The 22,048-nt window shown below is 36.0% G+C and overlaps 2 protein-coding genes and 2 long non-coding RNA genes across 8 annotated transcripts; 1 reads left to right on the forward strand and 3 right to left on the reverse strand.

Moving 5' to 3' along the window:
- The first annotated feature begins 2,871 nt into the window (after positions 1-2,871).
- LOC125591547 lies at positions 2,872-5,320 on the forward strand. The gene is made up of 5 exons (XR_007327605.1): positions 2,872-3,236; positions 3,312-3,489; positions 3,585-3,698; positions 3,799-4,065; positions 4,744-5,320. It is a non-coding gene; the product is annotated as an uncharacterized LOC125591547 (long non-coding RNA).
- Positions 4,673-9,204, reverse strand: LOC125591551. 2 transcript variants are annotated; one of them, XR_007327612.1, is made up of 2 exons: positions 6,844-9,204; positions 4,673-6,454 (listed from the first exon to the last, which is right to left on the reverse strand). It is a non-coding gene; the product is annotated as an uncharacterized LOC125591551 (long non-coding RNA). The 2 variants fall into 2 exon arrangements; XR_007327611.1 differs by having other exon boundaries at positions 4,673-6,713.
- A 1,107-nt stretch (positions 9,205-10,311) lies between these two features.
- Positions 10,312-10,737, reverse strand: LOC106442065. The gene has a single exon (XM_013883797.2). The coding sequence runs from the start codon at positions 10,735-10,737 to the stop codon at positions 10,312-10,314; it is 426 nt and encodes a 141-aa protein (XP_013739251.1).
- Positions 10,738-11,217: 480 nt separating this feature from the next.
- On the reverse strand, positions 11,218-19,810 carry LOC106442064. Of its 4 annotated transcripts, none has more exons than XM_022711338.2 (8): positions 15,339-19,810; positions 13,592-15,247; positions 12,877-13,502; positions 12,519-12,803; positions 12,326-12,431; positions 11,827-12,252; positions 11,456-11,746; positions 11,218-11,379 (listed from the first exon to the last, which is right to left on the reverse strand). In XM_022711338.2, exons 3-7 carry the CDS (start codon positions 12,891-12,893, stop codon positions 11,462-11,464), a joined length of 1,119 nt encoding a protein of 372 aa, XP_022567059.1. In that variant the 5' UTR covers positions 12,894-13,502; positions 13,592-15,247; positions 15,339-19,810; the 3' UTR covers positions 11,218-11,379; positions 11,456-11,461. The 4 variants fall into 4 exon arrangements, with proteins under 4 accessions (XP_022567059.1, XP_022567058.1, XP_048621902.1 ...); XM_022711337.2 differs by having other exon boundaries at positions 11,218-11,382; XM_048765945.1 differs by having other exon boundaries at positions 11,218-11,746.
- Positions 19,811-22,048: the final 2,238 nt, after the last annotated feature.

Here is a 22,048-nt window from a genome sequence, read left to right on the forward strand (position 1 = left end):
TTTTGCTTGGTTACTTGTTTGGCTTACACATATTAATATCTTTGGTATGCTCGTGAATTTGCTTATGACATTGTTAATCTCTTGCTTGTGGCTGTGAAACTGTGTTGTTTTGTTAATTTTAGGAAGGATTTGTTTAGTTTCAGGAAAGCTTTCCAGAAAATCAGATATTAACAAATTTGAGAAACTTTGTGCTTGATTACTTGTTTGGCTTACGCATATTGATATCTTTTGGTAGGCTCGTGAATTTGCTTATGACATTTCTAGACAATTTCTTGTGCCTGTGATACTATGTCATTTTTTTTTAATTTTCAGCAGGGATTTGTATAGTTTCAGAAAATTTTCTAAAAAATTCGATGTTAACAAATTTGAATTTTTTTTTACTTGTTTACGCAGGATAGTAACACGCTGGGAAATCATTACTTTTCAGAATAACACGGAAAACTTTCTAAAAAATTCGATGTTAACAAATTTGAATTTTTTTTACTTGTTTACGCAGGATAGTAACACGCTGGGAAATCATTATCTCTCAGACTAACACGGCCTGAGCTGAAGTATCAGAAGACCCAAGGCAAAACAGTTGGAGATTTATGTTGCTTATTGATATTTTTTAGATTTCTGAATGTAACAAGAAAGCATTTTACATATTCTGGATGACTTTACAAAACAAAAAAAAAATAGAAAAAATGTTATAGATGATTGGAAAGCATTTGGTAATTTTTGGATCTAGCAATGTTTAAACTTAAAAATGAACTTAGATAAAAAAAACTTAGTGACTTTAAGGTTTAGTAAGAATATTGGTTTAGACGCTAGGCTGAGGAGAATCATTTGTTAAGTCAAACACATAAATTTACTTAAACCTAAATTATATACGATAAAATTGGAAAACATGTGATAATTTCTGGATATGCTTCCAGAAATAATAACTTGCATGATTCAAATTGTTTTGGAAGGTTTAGTATATAATTAGGACAACTATCCTTAATAGTACTTAGTTGATATAAAATAACAAACCTTAACACACAACCAACATATTCCATGAAAAGCTCTAATCTTGTCGATGAAACTTTTGAGTTTACGAGTATTTTCTATGGAGATTGGGAGAAAATCTTCAACAATACTTTTTAACTCTAAAAAAATTCCATAGATCAAAGTTATAGCTTCCTCTTGAATACGGAAATCTTCAGAAACCATCTTCAGCAAATCTTCATACTGAAGATCTTCTTCTAAGTGAATAAAGGATGTAGTCATATTCTTATCAACCGAGAACTCCCACTGGAAATATTCCTTTAAACTCCATTCTCCACAAACACAAAAAAAACTTCAACCATATTTCGAAAATCTGTTAAAAATATCAAAACCAAATCTCAAAATGATCAACCACAAAGACATTTAACTAAATATTCCAAAAAAATACTGAAGATCTTCTTCTAAGTGAATAAACGATGCAGTCATATTCTTATCAACATAGAACTCCCACTGAAAAGATTCCTTTGAACTCTATTCCCCACAAACACAAAAAACTTCAACCATATTTCGAAAATCTGTTAAAAATATCAAAACCAAATCTCAAAATAATCAACCACAGAGACATTTAACTAAATATTCCAAAACAACTCAAAAAATTGTGAGTCTAGAAGATGAAGATGACGACAATCCAATTTTAAATTTCAAAACAACTAGAAATCTAATCACAGTAACAAATCATCAAGTTATAATGAACATGAAATGATGATACCTTGATCCGATGCGGAGACACGAAATAATGAGATGTGGAGACGGCGGCAGATCGGAGATGATGAGGAGACGATGAGGGATCGGAGATGACGATGGCGCGATACGGAAACGACGATGGCGCAATTCGGAGACGACGATGCGGAGACGACGATGGCGCGATGCAGAGACGACGATGGCGCGATGCGGAGACTGGAGACGACGACGGAGACACAACGGAGATGACGATGGAGGCGATGCGGAGAAGACGGCACAACTTTGTCTTCGTGGAAATCTTTATCAAGTTTTCAAAATATTTTGATTTTGTTATTATATAATTTAAGTTAAATTAACATTGTTGGTAATATAGTAATTGACCATCATTAAATGAAACATTTCTGTGAATTTTGGGCCTTGGGTCTATATTTGGAAGGAAAACTTGGTTTTGAGCTCTCTAGGGCATTTCTATTTATTTAAGAGAAAATGACTATGATAGCACTAAAATTTTTTTTGTCACAAATATAGCATCTAAGAATAAAAATGACCAAAATAGCACTTAATGTTTTATCAAAAGAGATAAATATACACTTATACCCCAATGGTAAATTAATTTAGACATTAGGATTTAGAGTTAAGAGGTGGGGTTTATGATTTAGGGTTTAAGATTTAGGGTTTAGGGTTTAGAGTTTAGGGTTTAGGGTTTAGAGTTTAGGGGTGGGGTTTAGGGTTTAGGGTTTAGAGTTAAGGGGTGGGGTTTAGGATTTAGGGTTTAGGGTTTAGAATTTAGGATTTAGGGTTTAGAGTTTAGGTTTTAGGGTTTAGTGTTGGGGAGTGGGGTTTTGGGATAAGATTTCAAATTTTGAAAAATAAAAAAAATTAAATTTTTCAAAAGATAAAATGCTATTTTGGTCATTTTAGTTTTTGATGGCTATTTTTGTGACATAAACTTAGAAATGTGCTATTTTGGAGATTTGTCGTTTATTTACTGCTGCAATACGTTAGTTTATTTTTTGGATCAAAATAATTAATATTATCTTATTATACTTAGAGGCTGCCACATCACTAATTGATCTCTTCTAAGCATGACATTTGTCCAGATAAATATATTGCAGCTTATCATTTGTTTATATTTTGGACTTTAACTTTAAAATGGGTTTGAGCCGTTCATTAAGTTGGCTGATGAAAATATTATTCGAGCCCGATAGTAACAGTAGTCGTCTTAAAAAATTGCAAGCTTCTGTTTCTAGGGTTTATGATGTTTTCAACTTCTGATTTCTTAGACCGGCCTTGAATTTTTGGGAAGGTGATAGGAGACAAATATTTACAACTAATTTCTGGCGAATTCCGCCGTTCGTGCCGATTCTGTTGGAGTTCTTCTCACCAACAAAGGGAAACCGAAACCATTACAGGCTGTATTCATCGTCGTCTTTAACGTCCTTCTTTACTCCTTCTCTCCACTCCTTCAACGATCTATCATTAAATGCACCTCTTCTTCTTCCTACCCGTGAATCTGCAGCTATAAATAGGTTAGTCTTGACCCTGTAAACTTCATCATTTCAATCCTCACAATAATAATAATCTTTAAAACTTTCTGTGAGTAGAATAGAATACGCCTCTCTCCTCCTTCAAGACTCCAAAGCCGGTCGCTGTACACGGACGAGGTGTAGCTGCTGAGGTTTTGGGAGACCGATAATGTAAAAGGGGCGGCTAGGTTATGGGTTTTCATGGCGGACAGTTTCAGCTTTCATCATCATCCTCGATTCTTATTAATGGCAATCAGTAAGTGAACTTTTCCTTTTCGTTCTTCCTGTGCACATGGAATTTACATTTGCTCAATCTTTTTTTGGCATCTGTGTTTGACGATTGAAAATCAGAATCCGATTTCAAGTCATAGATCTGAAAATTAATGATGCGCTGGCTATGGAAATTTTGTCTTGATACCAACATAATTTCACAAGTCGAAGGCTTGGTGATGTTTACGACCGCAGGTTAGCGTTTTGCATTTAATCCTTCTAACATTTTATATGTTTCCTCATACGTTTTTTATTCTTCGTTGATTTGGATTGGGTTGGTGATTTACATGTGAAGTTGTGGCTGATGCTGAGAACCAGAAGAAGTGGACTAAGTCTCCTTTTACTGGTTTCGCATAGGGTGTGGCGTGGTGTCTCTGGCTCTTTCAAGGTGATGTTAGATTAATGTCAGTGTTTGGTGGAACTCCATTATGTTATCTATAGAAGATATGATCCCACATTCTTTATGGGCGTGTGTCAAATACACAATTCTTTGTTATAACAATAAGCTGAGGAAGAAGACTTGAGAAGGATCAAAAGAAAATGGTCTATTTAAGAATCAGTGGTATCAGCTTCTAAAACTTTTCTTCTCTTTTATTTTTATAATAATTGGATATAATTTGAACTTTTTATTGACACGCCAAAGTAAAACAAACAGAGTCGATAGGCAGAGGAAAGAAAGAATAACAGAATTAAGGATTTTTCAAAGATCCTCTCATTCTCCTCTCATTCTTCTACATGTTTGTTCACAAATTTTAAATTTATTGTTTTTTTTTAAATGGGGTTGAAGTATATTCACGGCTCTGCTAAGAAATGTTCAGACTTGGTATTATATTGAATATTGTTTTTTACTTTCACGTTTCAAATCTCAAATGATGTACATCTTAAGGGTTTGATGTCATCTGCTAAATACAAATTTAGAACAAAAAAAAAACATTTAAGAATCTATGACCAATTAAGTTTGTCCTCTTCTCTTTTATGAAGGTCTTGAAGATATACATGGATCAACATCCCAGTTATAAATGTTGATGCATTCTCTTATGTATACATAAAGTTCTTACAGATGATTTCTCTTTTTTTTTATAATAAAAGGATAAAAGATTGAATCTTTTTCATTTGATTTCAGACAAGAACATAAATATATATATATATATATATATGGTGTGGTTGTCTTATCATTGTTCTTTCTTTATATCTTGATTTTTGCAACAGATTCCTCTAAAAGCTTTTTGTTTTTTTTCAGCTATTAGCTGGTGTATGTACTAGAAACTCTCCAAAAAAGAAAGACAGAGGTGGTTGCGTTTCTTCACAGATAAAACTCAGCAACAAGATTCATCAGAAGAAGCATAAACATGGTGGTAGACCTGGAAAATGCGGGGCCAAAAACTCAGCTACGATGCCCGATAAATGATTATAATGAAGGAAATCTCGGTTCCGGATCAGTGTCTTCTGTGAGCACTTCTGTGTGCTCAGGCCGAGACAACACAACATTTGTTCTTCAATTGCACTTACAGTACTCAGCATTCCAAGCTGAAATATATTTTATTTGGAAAGAGAGGAATGCTATACTTCATAACAATACTTCTCGACGGCCAGTGCTCTAACTGAAGACATCTCTCGACAGCTTAGAGCAAAACTTGACATTCTCTCTCCACGGCAACTGGCGCGTTTTGCTCCTGTTTCCTTTCTTGCCACTTGGATTTCTTTATTCTAGAGCTTCGGTTTATTCATGATTGAAGCTAGGAAACTATTTTTGTATGCAGATCCTTAGGGACTGAGAATTTGTGATGTAATCATGTATGGATGTTGGTTGAAATGAATGAAGTACTTCAAAAAAAAAAAAAAAAAAAAAACAAAAAACAAGGACACTACTTTGCTTTGGACATTGCTTTCACATGAAGCATAAAGGGAAGCCGAGACAGAAATCATTCTTCCAACGCCACCGGAGACATCTCAGTGACGACTCGAAGCGAGGAAAGAAAACGATGCAGCTTCAACGCTTACTTATATAATCAGCCTACTGGATCTGCGACCTATGTTAGACAAACTGAGTTTTCTCTGATCGCAGGATTATTTAGACTTTTCTGATGTGTCACTGTTCTCTGGCGTTCATCACAAGAAATCAGAAGAAGCTATGGTGAGTCCATTAGGCTTTAACGAAGGCTGAGACGAAGCCAAAGATTTTTCACACAAATGGGATGAATGAGGTATTACAGAGGACTGAGAGTGATACCAGAGTCGGTGTTCGAAGACTATCAAGAACAGAAAGAGTTAAAAATGAGAGAAAAAGAACTAACATTAGTTTTAGCCAGTCATACACTTCTTACCATATCTAAATTACAAATTTGTCTCAGTTGTGTGTTATGTTCTAATGTGAAGTTTAATTTGTGATATTATTCCTGCTAGAAATAAAAAAAATTGTGCACAAGTTAAAGAAAAGTTTTGAAAACAAAGAGGAAAAGGAACAACTACAACTTACAAAGAAACAAACAAAGTTTGAACATAGTCGGAAATACGGAAACTCCAAATTAGAACAAAAACACAAAATTTATAACAAGAGAAATGTTCACCATTATCGAATTATACTGTAGAGAAGATAATCTTTCTCCTTCTTAACCGATTTTTTTTTTTTTCAATTTATTCCTTCACTCTTACATTTTATATTATTCTTTTGAATTCGTAACATAAAGTAACAAAATGTAGTCGGCCAGAAGGAATGAATAAAATGTAGTTACGAGATTAGATGGTCTTTGATTAGATTTTATTTTTAACATTGGTTTTACTAAGGTAGAATAGGACTACAACTCCAAACTCAGAAGAGCACATATGAGTTCAATACTAAAGATTTAGAGAAAAGGCCTTTACCATAGGCAAACCAGAAATCTAAATGAAAACACCAGTAGGTGCTGTTGATATAGCCATCCTCAACAAAGGGTAGAGGAGATCTGCATAGACTGACAAACCAAGGAGTTGAAACAGCCGAACAATCAACTAAGATTCATGTAAATATTCGATGGAGATAAATCTTGATGAATGAGAGCACGAAGCCGCTGCTTTTGTTAGATTGTTGATTCACTTTTTCATTTTTAAGTATTGCAAAATAAATATTTCTTCAATTGAGGAGAAGATTCAGAAGCATCATATGAAATGGCTTTAAAGAAAGATAGAGCAGCCTTGCAATGCTTTTTTCCGACATAAGCACAAGCCTCATATCTAAGACAATTTGAATACATATATGTAGTTTTCGTACTCATTAGTCTTTAAATAGATGAATAAATTATGAATATGTGAATAAACAACAATGATTTATGTAACTACTATGTAAGTGAAACACAATGAGTACCTTAAGAACTAGAAACATTAGATGACGTCTTCTTGGCTACGATGAGGAACCTCTCCAGATAACTTATGCTACAAGAACAAATAAATTTAGAACTTTGAGAGACTGGGGAGAAACTTGAGACAACTCCACCAATTTTAACATAAAAGGCCGTAGAATATAAAGGTGAAAAAAGTGTAAGAACTTTTCCAAAACCCACCGAGCAGAAGACCTAATCCATAAAATCTAATAAGACTGTCAAGACAGACCAGCCTCCATCAATTGTCAAGGAATTTGTATCTGAAAAAGAGGAGTAGAGAAGCCAAAGGAAGAAGATCCAAAAAGAAGAAGAACCAACAAAATTAACAAAAAGGAAGAGGAGTTGATTAAGAAAAAAGAGGAGAAAAGAAAACAAAAGGAAGTGGCAGAGATGAAGGAGTAACATCGGTTGCAAGAAATATCAAAAGCTACAAAAGCAAGGGAGAGAGAAGGAATAATAGAGAAGAAAAGACAAAAACAAGGTCACTGAAGGGAAGCTAAAAGGCATGTACAAGAAACATAAATTACTAACTTCCGTAACACTTCTACAAAAATATATGAAATATGAAACAAGCAGAGGCTTGCAGTAGACTTAACAACATTTTCAAAATTTGACAGAATATTGCTTAGCAAATGGAATTTGAAGGCCTTCCATATTATCTTCGTTCAAACATATGTTTATTCTAAATAAAAAAAATTATGTTAGAACCAAGAAAGAAATAACTCAGGTATCTTTTAATTAACAACAAACGAATGAATTAATCTTTCTAAATTAAAATGAAGATCTATTATGTGTTTAAATTTGGATAAATGTTACGCTCAGTTTGTCTATTTAAAGTAATACATTTGTTACTTTTTTGCCATTTCTTTTTATTTTCTTTTTATTTTTTCCCTTTTCTGCCTTACTAATAACTTGTTAGTACGATTAATTACATACTCTCTCCGTTTCAAAATGATGCATATTATAGAGAAAAAATTTGTTTCTAAAAGATACATTTTTATATTTCCAATGCAATTTTTGCAACTTATAATGAAAAATTGTGAATTTCAAAAACATTAAATGCATTTTAAAAATCTTATTTTTTTTTAAATATAGGAAATATAAAATTACAAAAAAAAACTATGCATTTATGACTACATTTCAATATGTTTTATTAAAAAAATGTGAAAATTCTAAAATATGTATAATTTTGAAACGAAAGGGTAATTCATAAGCAAATTTAAGCAAAAATATCAAACAAAAGAAACAAAGAAAGACTAAGAAATTTATTTTGTAAGTCAAATATTCAACGTAATTAATCATATATAACAATACATTCAGAAACCACAATAACCCATTATAACATAGATACCAAAAAACCAACAACAATTGTTAATAATAGCAATTATTAATATTGTCCAAAACAACTATAATCGATAGGACAAAAAAAACTATAATCGACAGAGAGTTCATGTAAATTAAAACCTATTTTTTCACTTTTTTATAAACCCTCACAAAAAAAGATACAATGGTATTTGAAAACTCAATATCATTCTTTATTGATCGATTTCGGTTGATTTATGTATTTTATAGTGTTATAATACTTAAAACACTATAAAATCTTATAACTCTTAATTAAATCAGCAACAATACTAAGTATCCGGTTATCTTTAGTTATATTAAATTGGAATTCAGTGTAGACAACATATTTATACTCGTACCAAACTTAAACGGAAAATAAAATATACACAAAATTATATATTTTATAAAAATCGATATCAACTCCCACACGTAGCGTGGACCTGCCCTAGTTAGGTATAAATAAGGAAATTTTACTATAAAATTTTTATTTAATGAAATTTTTACATATTCCAGTTCCTCCGATATGTTATTGTAAATCTTTTGGTTGTGACTTCATTTAACAGATGTTATTTTGGTTATAGAACCCGTAGATTTGGTGAAACACGTTTTTAGCCATCTGGTTAATTATGCTATTTTAAATAATGTAAAATATTTCATAGCCGATTTTACCGCCGACAACGATAATTCTAATGAGAATTATAATATTTTTTTGGTGAAACACGTTAAGATATATTTTTTGCGATGATATATCGTAATGGTATAGTTTGAATTTATAATTGGTGTGGGTGTGACAAATTGTAAAGTTAACTAGAGTTTATCCCGCACATAGTGCGGGTATATTTTCATTTTATAAATATTTAATTTTAATATTATTATATAAATTTAAATATACAATTTATATTTTAGTGTTTAGTATTTTATAACTTTTTAATTTTATTGTTTAAGTTTCTTATTACTTTATTAATATAGGGGTTTGTTTTATACATTTTACCTTTTTTATTACGTTTTCGAGTTTTCATAATTTGAAATCATCAAATAAAAAATATTCTTCAACATATGATTTTTGAAAATATATAGCTGTAGAAATAAAATTTTAACATATGTTAATAACTTCATTTGTATAAAACAAATCTGACATGATTAACAAATTTGAACCCGTTTTAGTGGTAGATGATAATTTATTTAAATGAAAGCATTATATTATTTAATTACGAAATTAATTAAACAAATATTAAATAAAAATTATTAATCTATAGTTAAAATTAATTTATTATTAATATTCCTATTAATTATTATATCATATTATGTGATTAATGAAATGGTCCTAGTAGACTTCTAAATAGTAGATAAAAATGATACTTCTCTTTTAATAGAGAAGATATATTCAGAATATACTGAGGTATATAATATATTGATAAATGTGTCGTTTGTTGTAACAATTCAAATCTTCTTAAAATAGGACCATATGATATTGGTAAAGAATTTTTTCACACTTAACAATATGGAAAGTTTTTATTGTTGGCCAAGTCCTAATCTTTTCAAAAATGCAAAAATGCAGTGCGATTTGTAATTCATTATGTTTTTTTTTTTGAAAAAAATTGTAATTTATAATTTAATAATTTGTAATTTATTATGTTGGTCGCATAAATAAACCAATAAGAGTTTTTTTATTTCCTTTTAAAACAAAAACAAAAATATTTTTTTGTTAAAAAAAACTCTAGCTTACATTGCATATCAAATATATACACATTTCAGGCTTGGTTTAGCTTGTTGGTTATGTTTAAAGTACTTGGAGTAACAGAATCCTCATCGGAGAATCCAGAAGGTATTCCATGACGGCGAGTGTAGCTACGAAAAAGCAGCAGAATCTCTAAACAGACTGAGCTATTTCTTCCTCTGTTACTTTTTTATCTCCTGCTTCTTCTTCGTAAAATCTTATGAAGTTTTGTCCTAGAGAGCAAGCTTTTTTTTTTCCTTTTTTATTAAACTGTAAATATCATAAATGAAAAGAAGATTTTACAAAGTAATATCTTAAGTTTTGAGCCATCTTGGCAAAAAGAAATAAAAAACAAGATGGATCATTAATTTAAACTTACAAGAAACCAATTATCTCAGCCACAAGGCCATGAGGGAACAAACTTCTTTCTTTGTCTTCTTCCTGAGATAATGTTCCTTATCTCTTTATCAATGCCTCGGAAACAGCAGCAGCCGGGATTGATGTCTGGTTGTGAATGAGATTGTTCCTCTGCTTCTAGAGGTGGTAGACCACAGTTTGGGTCGCTAGTTTCCTTAATAGAACGATCTTGCTCGACGGTGCTCCTCTGATCCAAGACAATAGCTCCGCCCAGTTTGTGAGCATACTTGGTGGTGGCTGACATCGAAAAAGAACCTCCCTCTTGACTGTAATCACAGGACAGAAGGAGATGGTCCATGGTTTCGTCAGAGCGAGAGCAGAGAGGACAGGTAGGTGAGATATGCAAGCCCCACGCCGCAAGCCTTGACCTTGTTGGCAGGCGATCGTAATTTGCGATCCACATTGCACTACAAGAAAAATGTTCATTGTTAGCGCCGGTTATATGAAATGTTAGAGTTTTGATAGCGAATTCACAACTGCTGTGTATACGGCAGCCATCATATGTAGCCCCCTTATAATAGCGTTTTTCTTTGATGCTATGAAATGTTCGTTTACGATAGAATTAATTAGCTGATGTTATTAATGAATCTACGGCACAATTATTTTTTGTTACAAATTGATTATGATACATATTGCGTGCCATGGTAGCGACGTCTACAATAGCAATAGCTTATTTTGGTAATTGCTGTGGATAAGTGCTTTACTAAAGTTTTTAATAGCTTAGAAATATATTATGATAGTTTACATTATATGAAATATTTAATGCTATGCTTTACAAGCATAACTGTTTTTTTTTAGCTATTGTTATTTGTCCACGAGCTATGAATTTGCATTTTCGAAAATTTGTAATAAAAAAAGCAGAAACTTCATAACAAACTAACCCTTTCATAAAATAAGTTTGACATACATAAGTCATTACACATAAGTGTTACTGATGCAGTTCTAAAACACAAACCAAAGTCATAAGCAATAATATCATACATCAAGTTCATTAGCCTAGCTTAAACACTAGCTAAATCTGGACCTAAGTTCTTCATTCCCTCAGCTGCTGCAACAATGAAAACTCTGATCAGTTATGCAATTACATATGCAGGTTTAAACACACAAAACAGAATACTTACAGCAGCTTAAAATATGACCAATTTATCAATTGGCCATGCAATTGATGAACCGTGTGCATCTTTCAAACTCTCTATTTCATCTGATTTCCTCCAAACTTCTGCATCATCTACGAGCACTGCATCTACCCACACTCTAGCTGCTTTCGGACCCAAGCGCACAAAGTGGACCAGTTGAGTTGGGTCTGTTGAATGGATACGACCTTCAGCAACAACTTGTTTCCTCTCACCAATGTCCATCAATTTGCACTTCTGATTCTGTTTCATTGTCTGAGATCCATGCTTAAGCTGACACTTTACAATAGACATGCACACAATTCAAAACACAGATATTAATCTGAGCAGATGATTGAACATATAAGTTAAAAATTTACCTGATCAATTGCAGGAGACTCCTCAGTATGAATTGATGTTGTTGCTCCTGATTTTGCACCTTTTCTACCACTTGTATCAGTAGGCGACTTATAACCAACCGATGTAACTTTCATACCCGTAGGAGATTGTTCTCTTGTTGCTTCTGGTGGATTGTCAAAGACAACTTTGCTAGCAGGCCATGACATAAAAGAATGTAAGCAGTCCTCCAGGTAGGAATCTACCACCTGTGATGTATCTTTTGCACTAGCTCTACACACTGCTGTAGCCTCATAATAGACCCCACTATTCTGACTTTTCCTATCAACTGAAACTGTGTGAAACCTCTGCCCATTAACAATGAATCCTGTATATGATCTCGCAGAACAACGTGGACCATAAGCTATCCACTTAAGTGTGTCGTCATGTTCTGCAGAATCAAGAGGCACCTGATAAAGAAATAACAAGTCAATAACAAGTAGGCAGTCTATAAGAGGAGAATTGTATAATGTAATTCAGTACCTTCTCTTTTAGCCAGGAAGCAAAATTCTTAGTATGCATACTCCATAACGTTGATGCATCTCGCCGACACCTTCCATCTGTGTCTTGTAAATATTGTAGATGCTCACTAGTAGCAGATCAAAATAGAAATAAATTAGAAAAAGTTGTTGATTGTAAATAAAAACTATGTAATGAAAGATAAATTTATACTTACTCTACATAAGGTTCAACCAGAGCCATGTTTTGGATGATAGCAAGATGAGCAATCCTCTTTTCCGTTTCAGTGAGAGTTACTGAAGTAGCAGTGGTTATTGGACGACCCTCTAAGAAAGAATTGTTCTCATACTCTGTGTTTCTATCCTGTTTCTCTTGAACATTTGTTGTTTTCTTCAGGAACTCACTGCAAAACCGGATACATTCCTCAGCAAGGTAGCACTCAGCTATGCAGCCCTCTGGTCTTGCAGGATTTCTAACAAAGTCTTTGAGGACTTTCATGTACCTGAATCAAATCAATAAATGTCAGTTTTGGATATGTTTGTAACAGAATGAAAAAAAAAATCATATCTATATACCTTTCAAACGGGTACATCCATCTAAAGTGGACTGGTCCACCAAGCCGAGCTTATCTTCCTAGATGGACAGTCAAATGAAGCATGATATCAAACAAACTTGGAGGAAAGTATCTTTCAAACAAGCAAAGAGTCTCAACAATCTCAGCTTCCATAACCAGAAGCTTCTCCATGTCAATCACTCTCTGACACAACAGATTGAAGAAAGAGCATAATCTAAAAATTGCAAGCCTCGGTCCTTTTGGCAGCAACCCTTTAAGTGCAATCGGCAGAAGTTGTTGCATCAAAACATGGTAGTCATGTGATTTCAGACCAGAGACTTTACAGTCATCCAACGAGACACCTCTTGATATGTTAGAACAATATCCATCTGGCCCTTTGAAGTCAAATAGACGCCTGCAAAATATCTTCTTTTCTTGCTTGGACAGAGACCACGGTGCTGGAGGGAGATAGGTTCTTTTTTCTTGCACTCTAGGGTGCAAATCCGGCCTAATACCAAGCTCCTCCAGATCCTTACGAGCGGCAAGACCATCCTTAGATTTCCCACAGTGCAACAACGTTGAAACTAAGCTTGCAGCAACATTTCTCTCCACATGCATTACATCTAAGTTGTGCCTCACCGGGAGTTCCTACACATGAGAAATAAAACATCATATTTAAGTTAAGAAAATAACAGTGATGAGGAAAAAAAAATTAAGCAAATGAAATAATAATCTACCTCCCAATAAGGTAGCTTGAAGAATATTGACCTCTTCTTCCATCTAGATAACTCATCCTCATCTACTAGTACTTCTTCCTCTTCATCTGATTCACTCGACATACCCTCAATATCAGACCCTAAATCAGTTGAACCCTGCATCATTTTTCTCTTACTGGCAGACCGTTTAAAATTTCCAAAATCATTGTGAAAATTTCTCAGATTTTGAGAAATATCACGCCCAGTAAGTATTCTTCCCCTTCTCCCTTGTTCTACTTTTCCATCAAACCATTTCTTCTTTCCTCTAAAACTGTGAGTTGGTGGCAGACCCTTTCTATGACCCATATACACATGCTTTCTGCTGAACTTCAACCACATGCTCTCTGTATTTTTTCCACATAACGGACATCCCATTTTTCCCTTTACTTTGCAGCCTGCTAGATTCCCAAAAGCTGGTAAATCGCTGATTGTCCAAAGCAGCATCGCCTTTAGTGTAAAAGCTGATCGAGTAAGAGCGTCGTATGTTACCTCTCCAATGCTCCACAGAGTGTTAAGATCGTCGATTAGGGGTTCTAAATACACGTCTATGCTATTACCAGGCTGATGTGGACCAGGAATCAGCAAAGAAAGCATGATGTTCTCCTTCTTCATGCACAGGTCTGGAGGTAAGTTGTAGTTAACTAGCAGGACAGGCCAGCAACTGTACATCGAGTTCTTCATGTTGAATGGATTGAATCCATCTGTTGAAAGTCCCAGCCTCAGGTTCCTTGCTTCATCTGCAAACGTAGGGTATTTGGCATTCATATGATCCCATGTCACAGAATCAACAGGATGACGCAGCTTTCCATCACTGCTTTTGTTGGTAAAGTGCCACCTCAAATCCTTGGCCATTTCTTCAGACCGGAACATTCTCTTCAGTCTTGGTATTACAGGGAAGTAACGGAGAACTTTCTGTGGGACGCCTTTCTTCGTCTCACCCGTGTGGACATTAGTCTTTTACCTTGAAGCCTTGCATTTAGGACACTTATCGAGTTTCTTGAACCTCTTTCTGAATAGGCAGCAGTCGTTGCCACAAGCATGGATCTTCTCGTAGCCCATGTCAAATGATTTCAAGAACTTCTTCACGTCATAGAGTGATGTGTGCAAGACATTTTCTTCAGGTAACATGTCTGGCAAGGTCTCTAGCAAATCATTGAAGCTCTTGTCAGACCATCCATTCTGAGTCTTCAATCTGAACAACGAAACAATTGAAGATAATTTGCTATGGCTTGAACAGCTCGGATACAATGGTGTTTCAGCGTCAGCTAGCTTTGCCAAGAACTCATCTTCTTTCTTGTCCTCTCCCTCTGACATATCAGATAGATTCCCCATACCAGCTAACTCTTCATCAAAACACTCAGCAGCTCTGAACAACCCATAGATCTCATCGTTCCACTCACTTCCTTTGCTTTCATCAGCAACCTTTGCGTTCAACTCTCCATGTAGATACCAATCAGCCCGCATCTTATAACCCTCCTCCATACCCTAGTAACAAGATGATCAAGTACCACACTTGCTGAATGTCGAACTATGTTACGGCAGTCAATACACGGACATACAATAACATCAACCCCTCCCATTGCTGAAGCCACATCCCGGACAAACTTTGAAGCCCCTCTCTCATATCCAGGATCAACTCTACCATTAACAATCAAAAGAAAAACAAAATTAAACAAGTTAAGTCAGTAATCACCAAATGAAACATGAGATACACGCTTAAGCTCATTACCTGTTTAGATGTACCCAAGCTTTGTCCATAACGCTGTGTTCGAACCTAAGTTGAAACCTTTTGTAACAAAACGAACTTATAACATAACACATAAGAGTCAGAGGATGTAATGATATAGCAAAAATATTCAGAGCATGAAACGATACCAACCAAATAAAAAGATAACTGGAATAAAACAGGAAATCAAAGCAACCAACATATCAAAGCAACCAAGAAATTAAAGCAAAAAAATAAAACTTCGATTTCAGCTTAACACTGACAGAGATATCGAAATTGTGACTTCCTATACCTAAGAGATGTAGAACAGGAGTTGAATCGGAGCTGGGAGAAGCGGCGATGAAGGAGAGTGATGGAGAATCGAGGGGGAGATGGAGAATCGAGGAGGAGATGGAGAATCAGAGATGGATAATCGATGCGGAGATGGAGAATCGAGGCGGAGATGGAGAACCAGAGATGGAGAATCGAGACAGAGATGGAAATAGAGAGAGAACGATAGAGAAGGAGATGGAGAATCCAGATTGATTTCTCTTAGAGTTTTGTCGAGAAAGGGGGAAAATGAGAGAGAAGAGAGGGAACCCCGATTAGAGAGAGGGAAAACAGAAAATATTAGCTATTTTTTACTAAGTGTTTCGTGGAAAAGCTAATTTTAGCTTCCCGCTTAGAAAAACTCTATCATAGCATTTATATAATGCTAACCTATACTAGAAAAAAAATTCACTCATCAACGACAGCAGTTCAGTGAAACGTGCTATAACAATGTGCTATGAATAGCAACTTTTTTTGTAGTGTTGTGAAGCTGTGCTTAGGAATGGCTCCTTTAAACCAAACCACATCGACCCAATCTTGGATATCATTGCGCGGTCTAAGCACTTCCCAGGTTGTGGATGACCTGAAAACACGTATAGGGGAATTACCAGCAACCCATTCATATTCATCAATAACATCAACATCTAAGGGAAGGTTAATCGTTGTAAGGTGAGCATGTAAATCAACTTCCTGTTGTGATCTAGGGTGTGGTAGAGACCAAACCGAGTTTCTGATAGCGTCTGCCACTACAGCTTGCTTCCTGACTTGAGGGGATCTAGGTCCCGAAGGACCAATGTGCGTTATGAGCTGGCCCACTGGAGTCCATACATCATACCAGAAACTGGTCGCGAGTCCGTTACCAAGGCGAGTTCTGATGAATTGAAGGGTGAGCGGTCTCAGGTCAAGTAGTTTCCTCCAGGCTAAAGAGTCTGTAGCTGAAGCTGTAATGTTCCAAAAGGACTGGCCATTCAGGTGAGCGCTCCAATGCCAGTCTACCCACAGCGAGGGAGATTTAGATAATAAGGTCCATATAAACTTTAAGCATAGCACCTGGTTCCATGTCGAGAAGCTTCTAAGGCCGAGACCACCTTCTTCCTTTGGGAGACAGACAGTAGTCCAAGCAATTTTTGAATTTTCTATACTTCCTGACCACAAGAACCGGGAGCATAACGATTCAATGTTCTCGATACAGCCCTTAGGAAGAATGAAAGCTAAGATCCAGAGTTGACTGTGCCAAAGATGACAGTCTTGAGGAGATGCAATCTGCCCGCAAAGGACATGAGCTTTGCTGACCACGACTAGAAGCGCGCGGTGATCTTGGTCATCAGTGGAGCATACTCTGAGATTTTGAGCTTTCTGGCTATGAGCGGTAGGACAAGGTATCTAATTGGGAATTGACCGGAGGGGAAACCGTAGCTATTGATTACTGCTGTTTCAGATTGGCAACTCCAGAGGTGAACATGTCAGTTTTGGTTGTATTCATGTGGAGACCAGACCAAGAAGCAAAATCATCTAGGCATTTGATAGGCCATGGATTTTACCCATTATTAGCCATGGTTTATACGTGTTTTAAGATATATTTACTATTATATAGTGTCTATTTAGAGTAATTACAGGTTCAGGTACTAACTGGAAGAAAATGATGTATTTGGAGCTATTTGGAGATCTTTTGAGCTTTGCTGGAAATAGGAGATGGTCGACGGTTACCAAGAAATATCGACCGACGGTTACCAACAAATATCGATCGATGTTGAGCTCTTCTCATTGATCGACGACGAAGCCACACGAGAGTTAATGACAAATTAGAAGTTTCAAGTCTCACAAAAGTTTCAATAATTACATCTTAAGTCCCTGGCCGCCTGTTAGGCTATTTATTAGTGTTTTGTATCATTTTAGAGGCAGACTTGCCTAGAGACCTTTTAGACCTAATTTGGAAGAAGCAAGAAGCCACCATTGAAAGGAGAGAGTTTAGGATTAGAGAGATAGATCAATACTGCAAAACAAAGAAGATCTTGAACTCCCTTGCTTTCACTTATTTTGTTGCTTACTTTTATTGTTTATTTTATTTAAGTATTACTCAGACCATCATAACTATGTATTTCATGAATATGTCTGAGTAGTCCTTACTGTTAGATTTAGGTTTCTCAATAGGTTGATAAATGTATTACTGATACAAACAATTGTTAGGGTGTTTAAAAATATAGTTCTTCATAAGTTTAGGATTGATCACCATTTAAACTTAGATCTTAGGATTAATTGAGATCAAGTCATTGCTTGACTCAATACCTGAAAATAAACTAGTATGATCTAACTGACTAGATACAGACGAGAGTTGATCTAGTGAGTTAGAGAATATAAATTAAACCTGTCCGTAAAGCTTTCTGGAAGAAGCATCGATCGACGCAGCGATAGCCCTGTCGATCAATATTTTGAAAGGTGTATCGATTGATATTTGTAATGAATCATCGATTGACACTTTCTCGTGATTGACATACGAGAATTGAAATCCGAGATCTAGATTAGATAATCAGATTGATTATATCTTATTTTGAATTCAAGAACAATTAATATCAATAAACCCTAAAAACCCAATTTAAGTTTTACTTGTCGTACCTGAGAATATACATGAATCTAGCTATTCTCCCAACTGTTAACAACCTCAAAACAAATCAATCGAGCAATAAACTTGCTCACAAATCCATTTTCTGCTTTAAAACTTATAAACCAATTAATCTAGATTTATTTCAAGACCATAATCTATTGTGTAATCCTAGAGTCTCTGTTGATTTGATCCCTAAGTACTACATCTGAACCTCTTATTTGAGAGAGTAATTCACTCCTTAGGGTAATTTGAGTGATATCAAATTTGGCGCCGTTGCCTGGGACTCTTTCTTATTACCATTATATTACGTTTAGAATTCAGTCTAGATTTTGTTACTAAATTTGCTAAAAGTCTTCCCTCTTTTCCTGCCGACACAGTAACTTAAAGATGGAAGATATGAATTTCGGACGGATATCGATCAACGAAACAACAACAACATCGAGCAACAAGTCGACGGCAAAATCGATCGACGGCGCACATCAAACATCGATCGACACCCTGCCGGAAGCAGGTAAGTTTTCTCTTACCTATAATACTAATGAGGGAGTAGTCCTAGGAGAACCTAAAGGTAAACTAAGCAATGTAATTAACTCAATCATGAATGAACAGGGGACTGCAATCCCTGTTAAAATTAATTTGATCTCAAAACGAGATCATGAAATAAAATTACCTCTGCAAGACTACTTAAACCCTGGGAGGACCTATTCCAATAGGTCCGCCATTAAATTACCAAAAGATGGTACCAAGAAATCCGGGGTCAGCCTCGAATACTTAGTCTTGGTACGTCAAAACCCTTTCCGTGGAACCGTCACAGAACACCCACACGATCACATCGAATACTTAGAAGATATGATGGATGACGAGTACAATCGCTGTAAAATCTTTCCATTCTTCTTAGAAGGCGATGCCAGAAAATGGCTAGACCAACTACCTACGGGTTCTCTAACCTGCTGGAAGGAGATGAGGAATACCTTCATTAATCAATTCTTCGATGAGGCGTGTTACTGGGATGTAAGGAAGAAAATCTCCACATTCCGTCAAGGTCCACGGGAATCATTCAGAAACGCATGGGAGAGATTCAAGAGCTATCAACTTGAATGTCCCCACCATGGTTATTCAAAACCACAACTCATTAATACCTTTTACGGAGGTATTAACTTGCACTACCAAATCACGCTTGATACAGCCAGTGAAGGGAGCTTCAGTACCAGGAACCCTGAAAATACAAAGCGTTTGATAAAGAATGTAGCTACAGGTAGATCCTACGAAATGATGGACGTAGAGCGAGGAAGGAGAGTTGACTCGATGGATGGGCCACCTTTTGCAAAAATCAAAGAATCTCTAGATTCGCTTCATTCTGTTCTAGCGGGACAAAACCAATTTGGGATTTACCAAATTGACGATGATACCCTTTCTGAATTAGAACAACAAGTAAACTTCGTAGATATCCCAACCTTGAAAGATAGGTACCATATCCCTAATCCCAATAGCTTTACCCAAAATTACGATGCTACTGTTGGATCACGCCGAGGCAGAGCGAAATTTAGAATAAACTAAGCTTTCACGGGAAATCGCAAAATGGCCACTGATCTGAACGGAAAGATAGACATAATCTACAGTGAGCTAATGAGGAAGTTCGACGCTTTAAGTGAACACATTAAGAGACTGGACGGTCAAGTCGCGGAAAACGCGACCGCCATCAAAAGGGAGACAGGACGTCTCCCTGGGCGGACTAACGCGAATCCGAAACGTCAAGTTAATGCTGTTTTACTAAGGACGGAAAATGCCTCATCCCGAGCACAATAGAGATCAACAACGCAGAAAAACGTGCTAAAGTTGAGAAAACCGGTGAAAATAGGTCACGACCAATAATCCTCGATAGTCCCAATCCCGAATCAGATACACCTCGGGAGAAAGAGCAGTCCAATACTGAGGAAGTAGCCATTGACCTCGAGGAGGAAGAAGAGGAGTCGGAAGAAGATGTAGAAATCGATTGACAAGAAGGAACCAACGTCGATCGACCCACTACGGTAAATATCGATCGACAAACTGGGAACAATGTCGATCGACGCTCGGCTCCTGCTGAACCAGCCATAGAGAGAGTGTATAGGACTCTACCACCCTTTGCTCCTAAAAAGACACAGACTAAGCAAGAATTAGACAAGGTGATCTGCAAGAAAGCATTCGATAATATCACGTTGGAGATGCCATTGAGTGATGCCATAAAAGTTTCATCATCAATAAAGAAATATGTAAAGGACATGGTATCCAACAGCTTCCCAACTGCTGAACGCAGCGTCATGATGGTTTCTGAGGAAGTAAGTGTTGGGGTCAAAATCAGTCGCGACGGAATCAATGTTTAAAAGTCCCCGGAAAATATTTCTCCCAATATAAATTTCGTCTAATTTTTATTGAAAAGGTTATACGACGAGTTATTGATATATTTTATCGACAACAAGACGCAAACATTGTTGGGGTCAAAAACGGTTATCTCGAAATAAACATCCCAAAATTGCGTTTCGGTACGAAAGCTTTCTCAACACACTCTCGACAAAAGCTCTTGAGAAAAAGATTCGAGAGAAATGGATCACAGAACCAAACACGCAGTCCAACTCGTTCGTTCGGACCTTTTGAGGTGCAGAACTACACAGACGCGTCAGATGGTTAGCTATATATGAAGACCTTCCCATGGTTTTATTGAGTCTATATTTTGACACAAGATATATCTTTGAGTTAGCTTTCCAATTCCACCGGTCTGAGGTCAATCAGCATCATGTTGCATAAGTTATGCCCGTTTTATTGAAGGGTGGACATAGCACACCGTCCAGCTCGGCGGATGCCCGAGCTGGATCAACCAAAATGACCAGCTCGGTGTTACAGGCTGGAATCTGGGTCGCCCAAATGGTTGTTGGGGGTTCAAATCGGATCAACCAAAGATCTGACCGGTTGGTCGATATGGTCTGAAATCGATTGTAAAACCTGAAACAAATGAAAGATTAATGAGATTTGAATGTTATGAAGAATAAACTATGATAAATAAACAAAGGTAAATGATAGATATGGCGGAATCAAGCTGCTGGATGTGTATCACTCTCAGCTTGATCAAAAGATGGATGGAAGTGGATTTGCTGATGAATGTTTGATTGAATCTCTCAATCTGATGGATGATGCAAACGATGTGATTGACTCTCTCAATCTGTGTACTGAGCTTGTTTAATTTTCACAAACAAACTAGACTCACAAAATCAATAGAACAACAAAGAATCTCTCTTTGAATCCTAAAGACCAATATTTTATACAAAGAACAATCTTTGATAAAAACTGAATAAACTTCTTATTAACTTGGTGATTGAGGGTGTTATTTACAATAGACGTCTAGGAGCTTATATAATGCTCAGATACAAAGGTCCTAACGTTCTAAAAAGATAAAAAAGAAACAAATCAAAGACAAATTAAGAAATCGAAAAACTAGCCGTTGGAGCCTTTTGTTGGATTTTGGCTCCAAGTAAGAAACTTTTCCTTGTTTGAACCTGGACGGTTTTGAGGGATAAGAGAGCTGCCTTGGGACCTTCTTGGATGCTTGATAGGTGCTGATCTCGTCCACAGCTTGATAGGAAAAGAGCTGTTGGACATTAATGTCGGTTTGCTCCATATAAGGCAGGTTGGTGTAAATGAGGATCCTCCTGATCCAATGTTGGCTGGTGCATGGTATGAACTTGTTGAACTCCTTTTGGATGCCTATGATGTCTTCTGAAAGCCTTGGTTTAGTCTGGATGTCTTCTGGTCGGAATTGGTTGGGTTG

This window comes from Brassica napus, chromosome C8, assembly GCF_020379485.1.
Source record: "Brassica napus cultivar Da-Ae chromosome C8, Da-Ae, whole genome shotgun sequence".
Lineage (NCBI taxonomy): Eukaryota > Viridiplantae > Streptophyta > Magnoliopsida > Brassicales > Brassicaceae > Brassica > Brassica napus.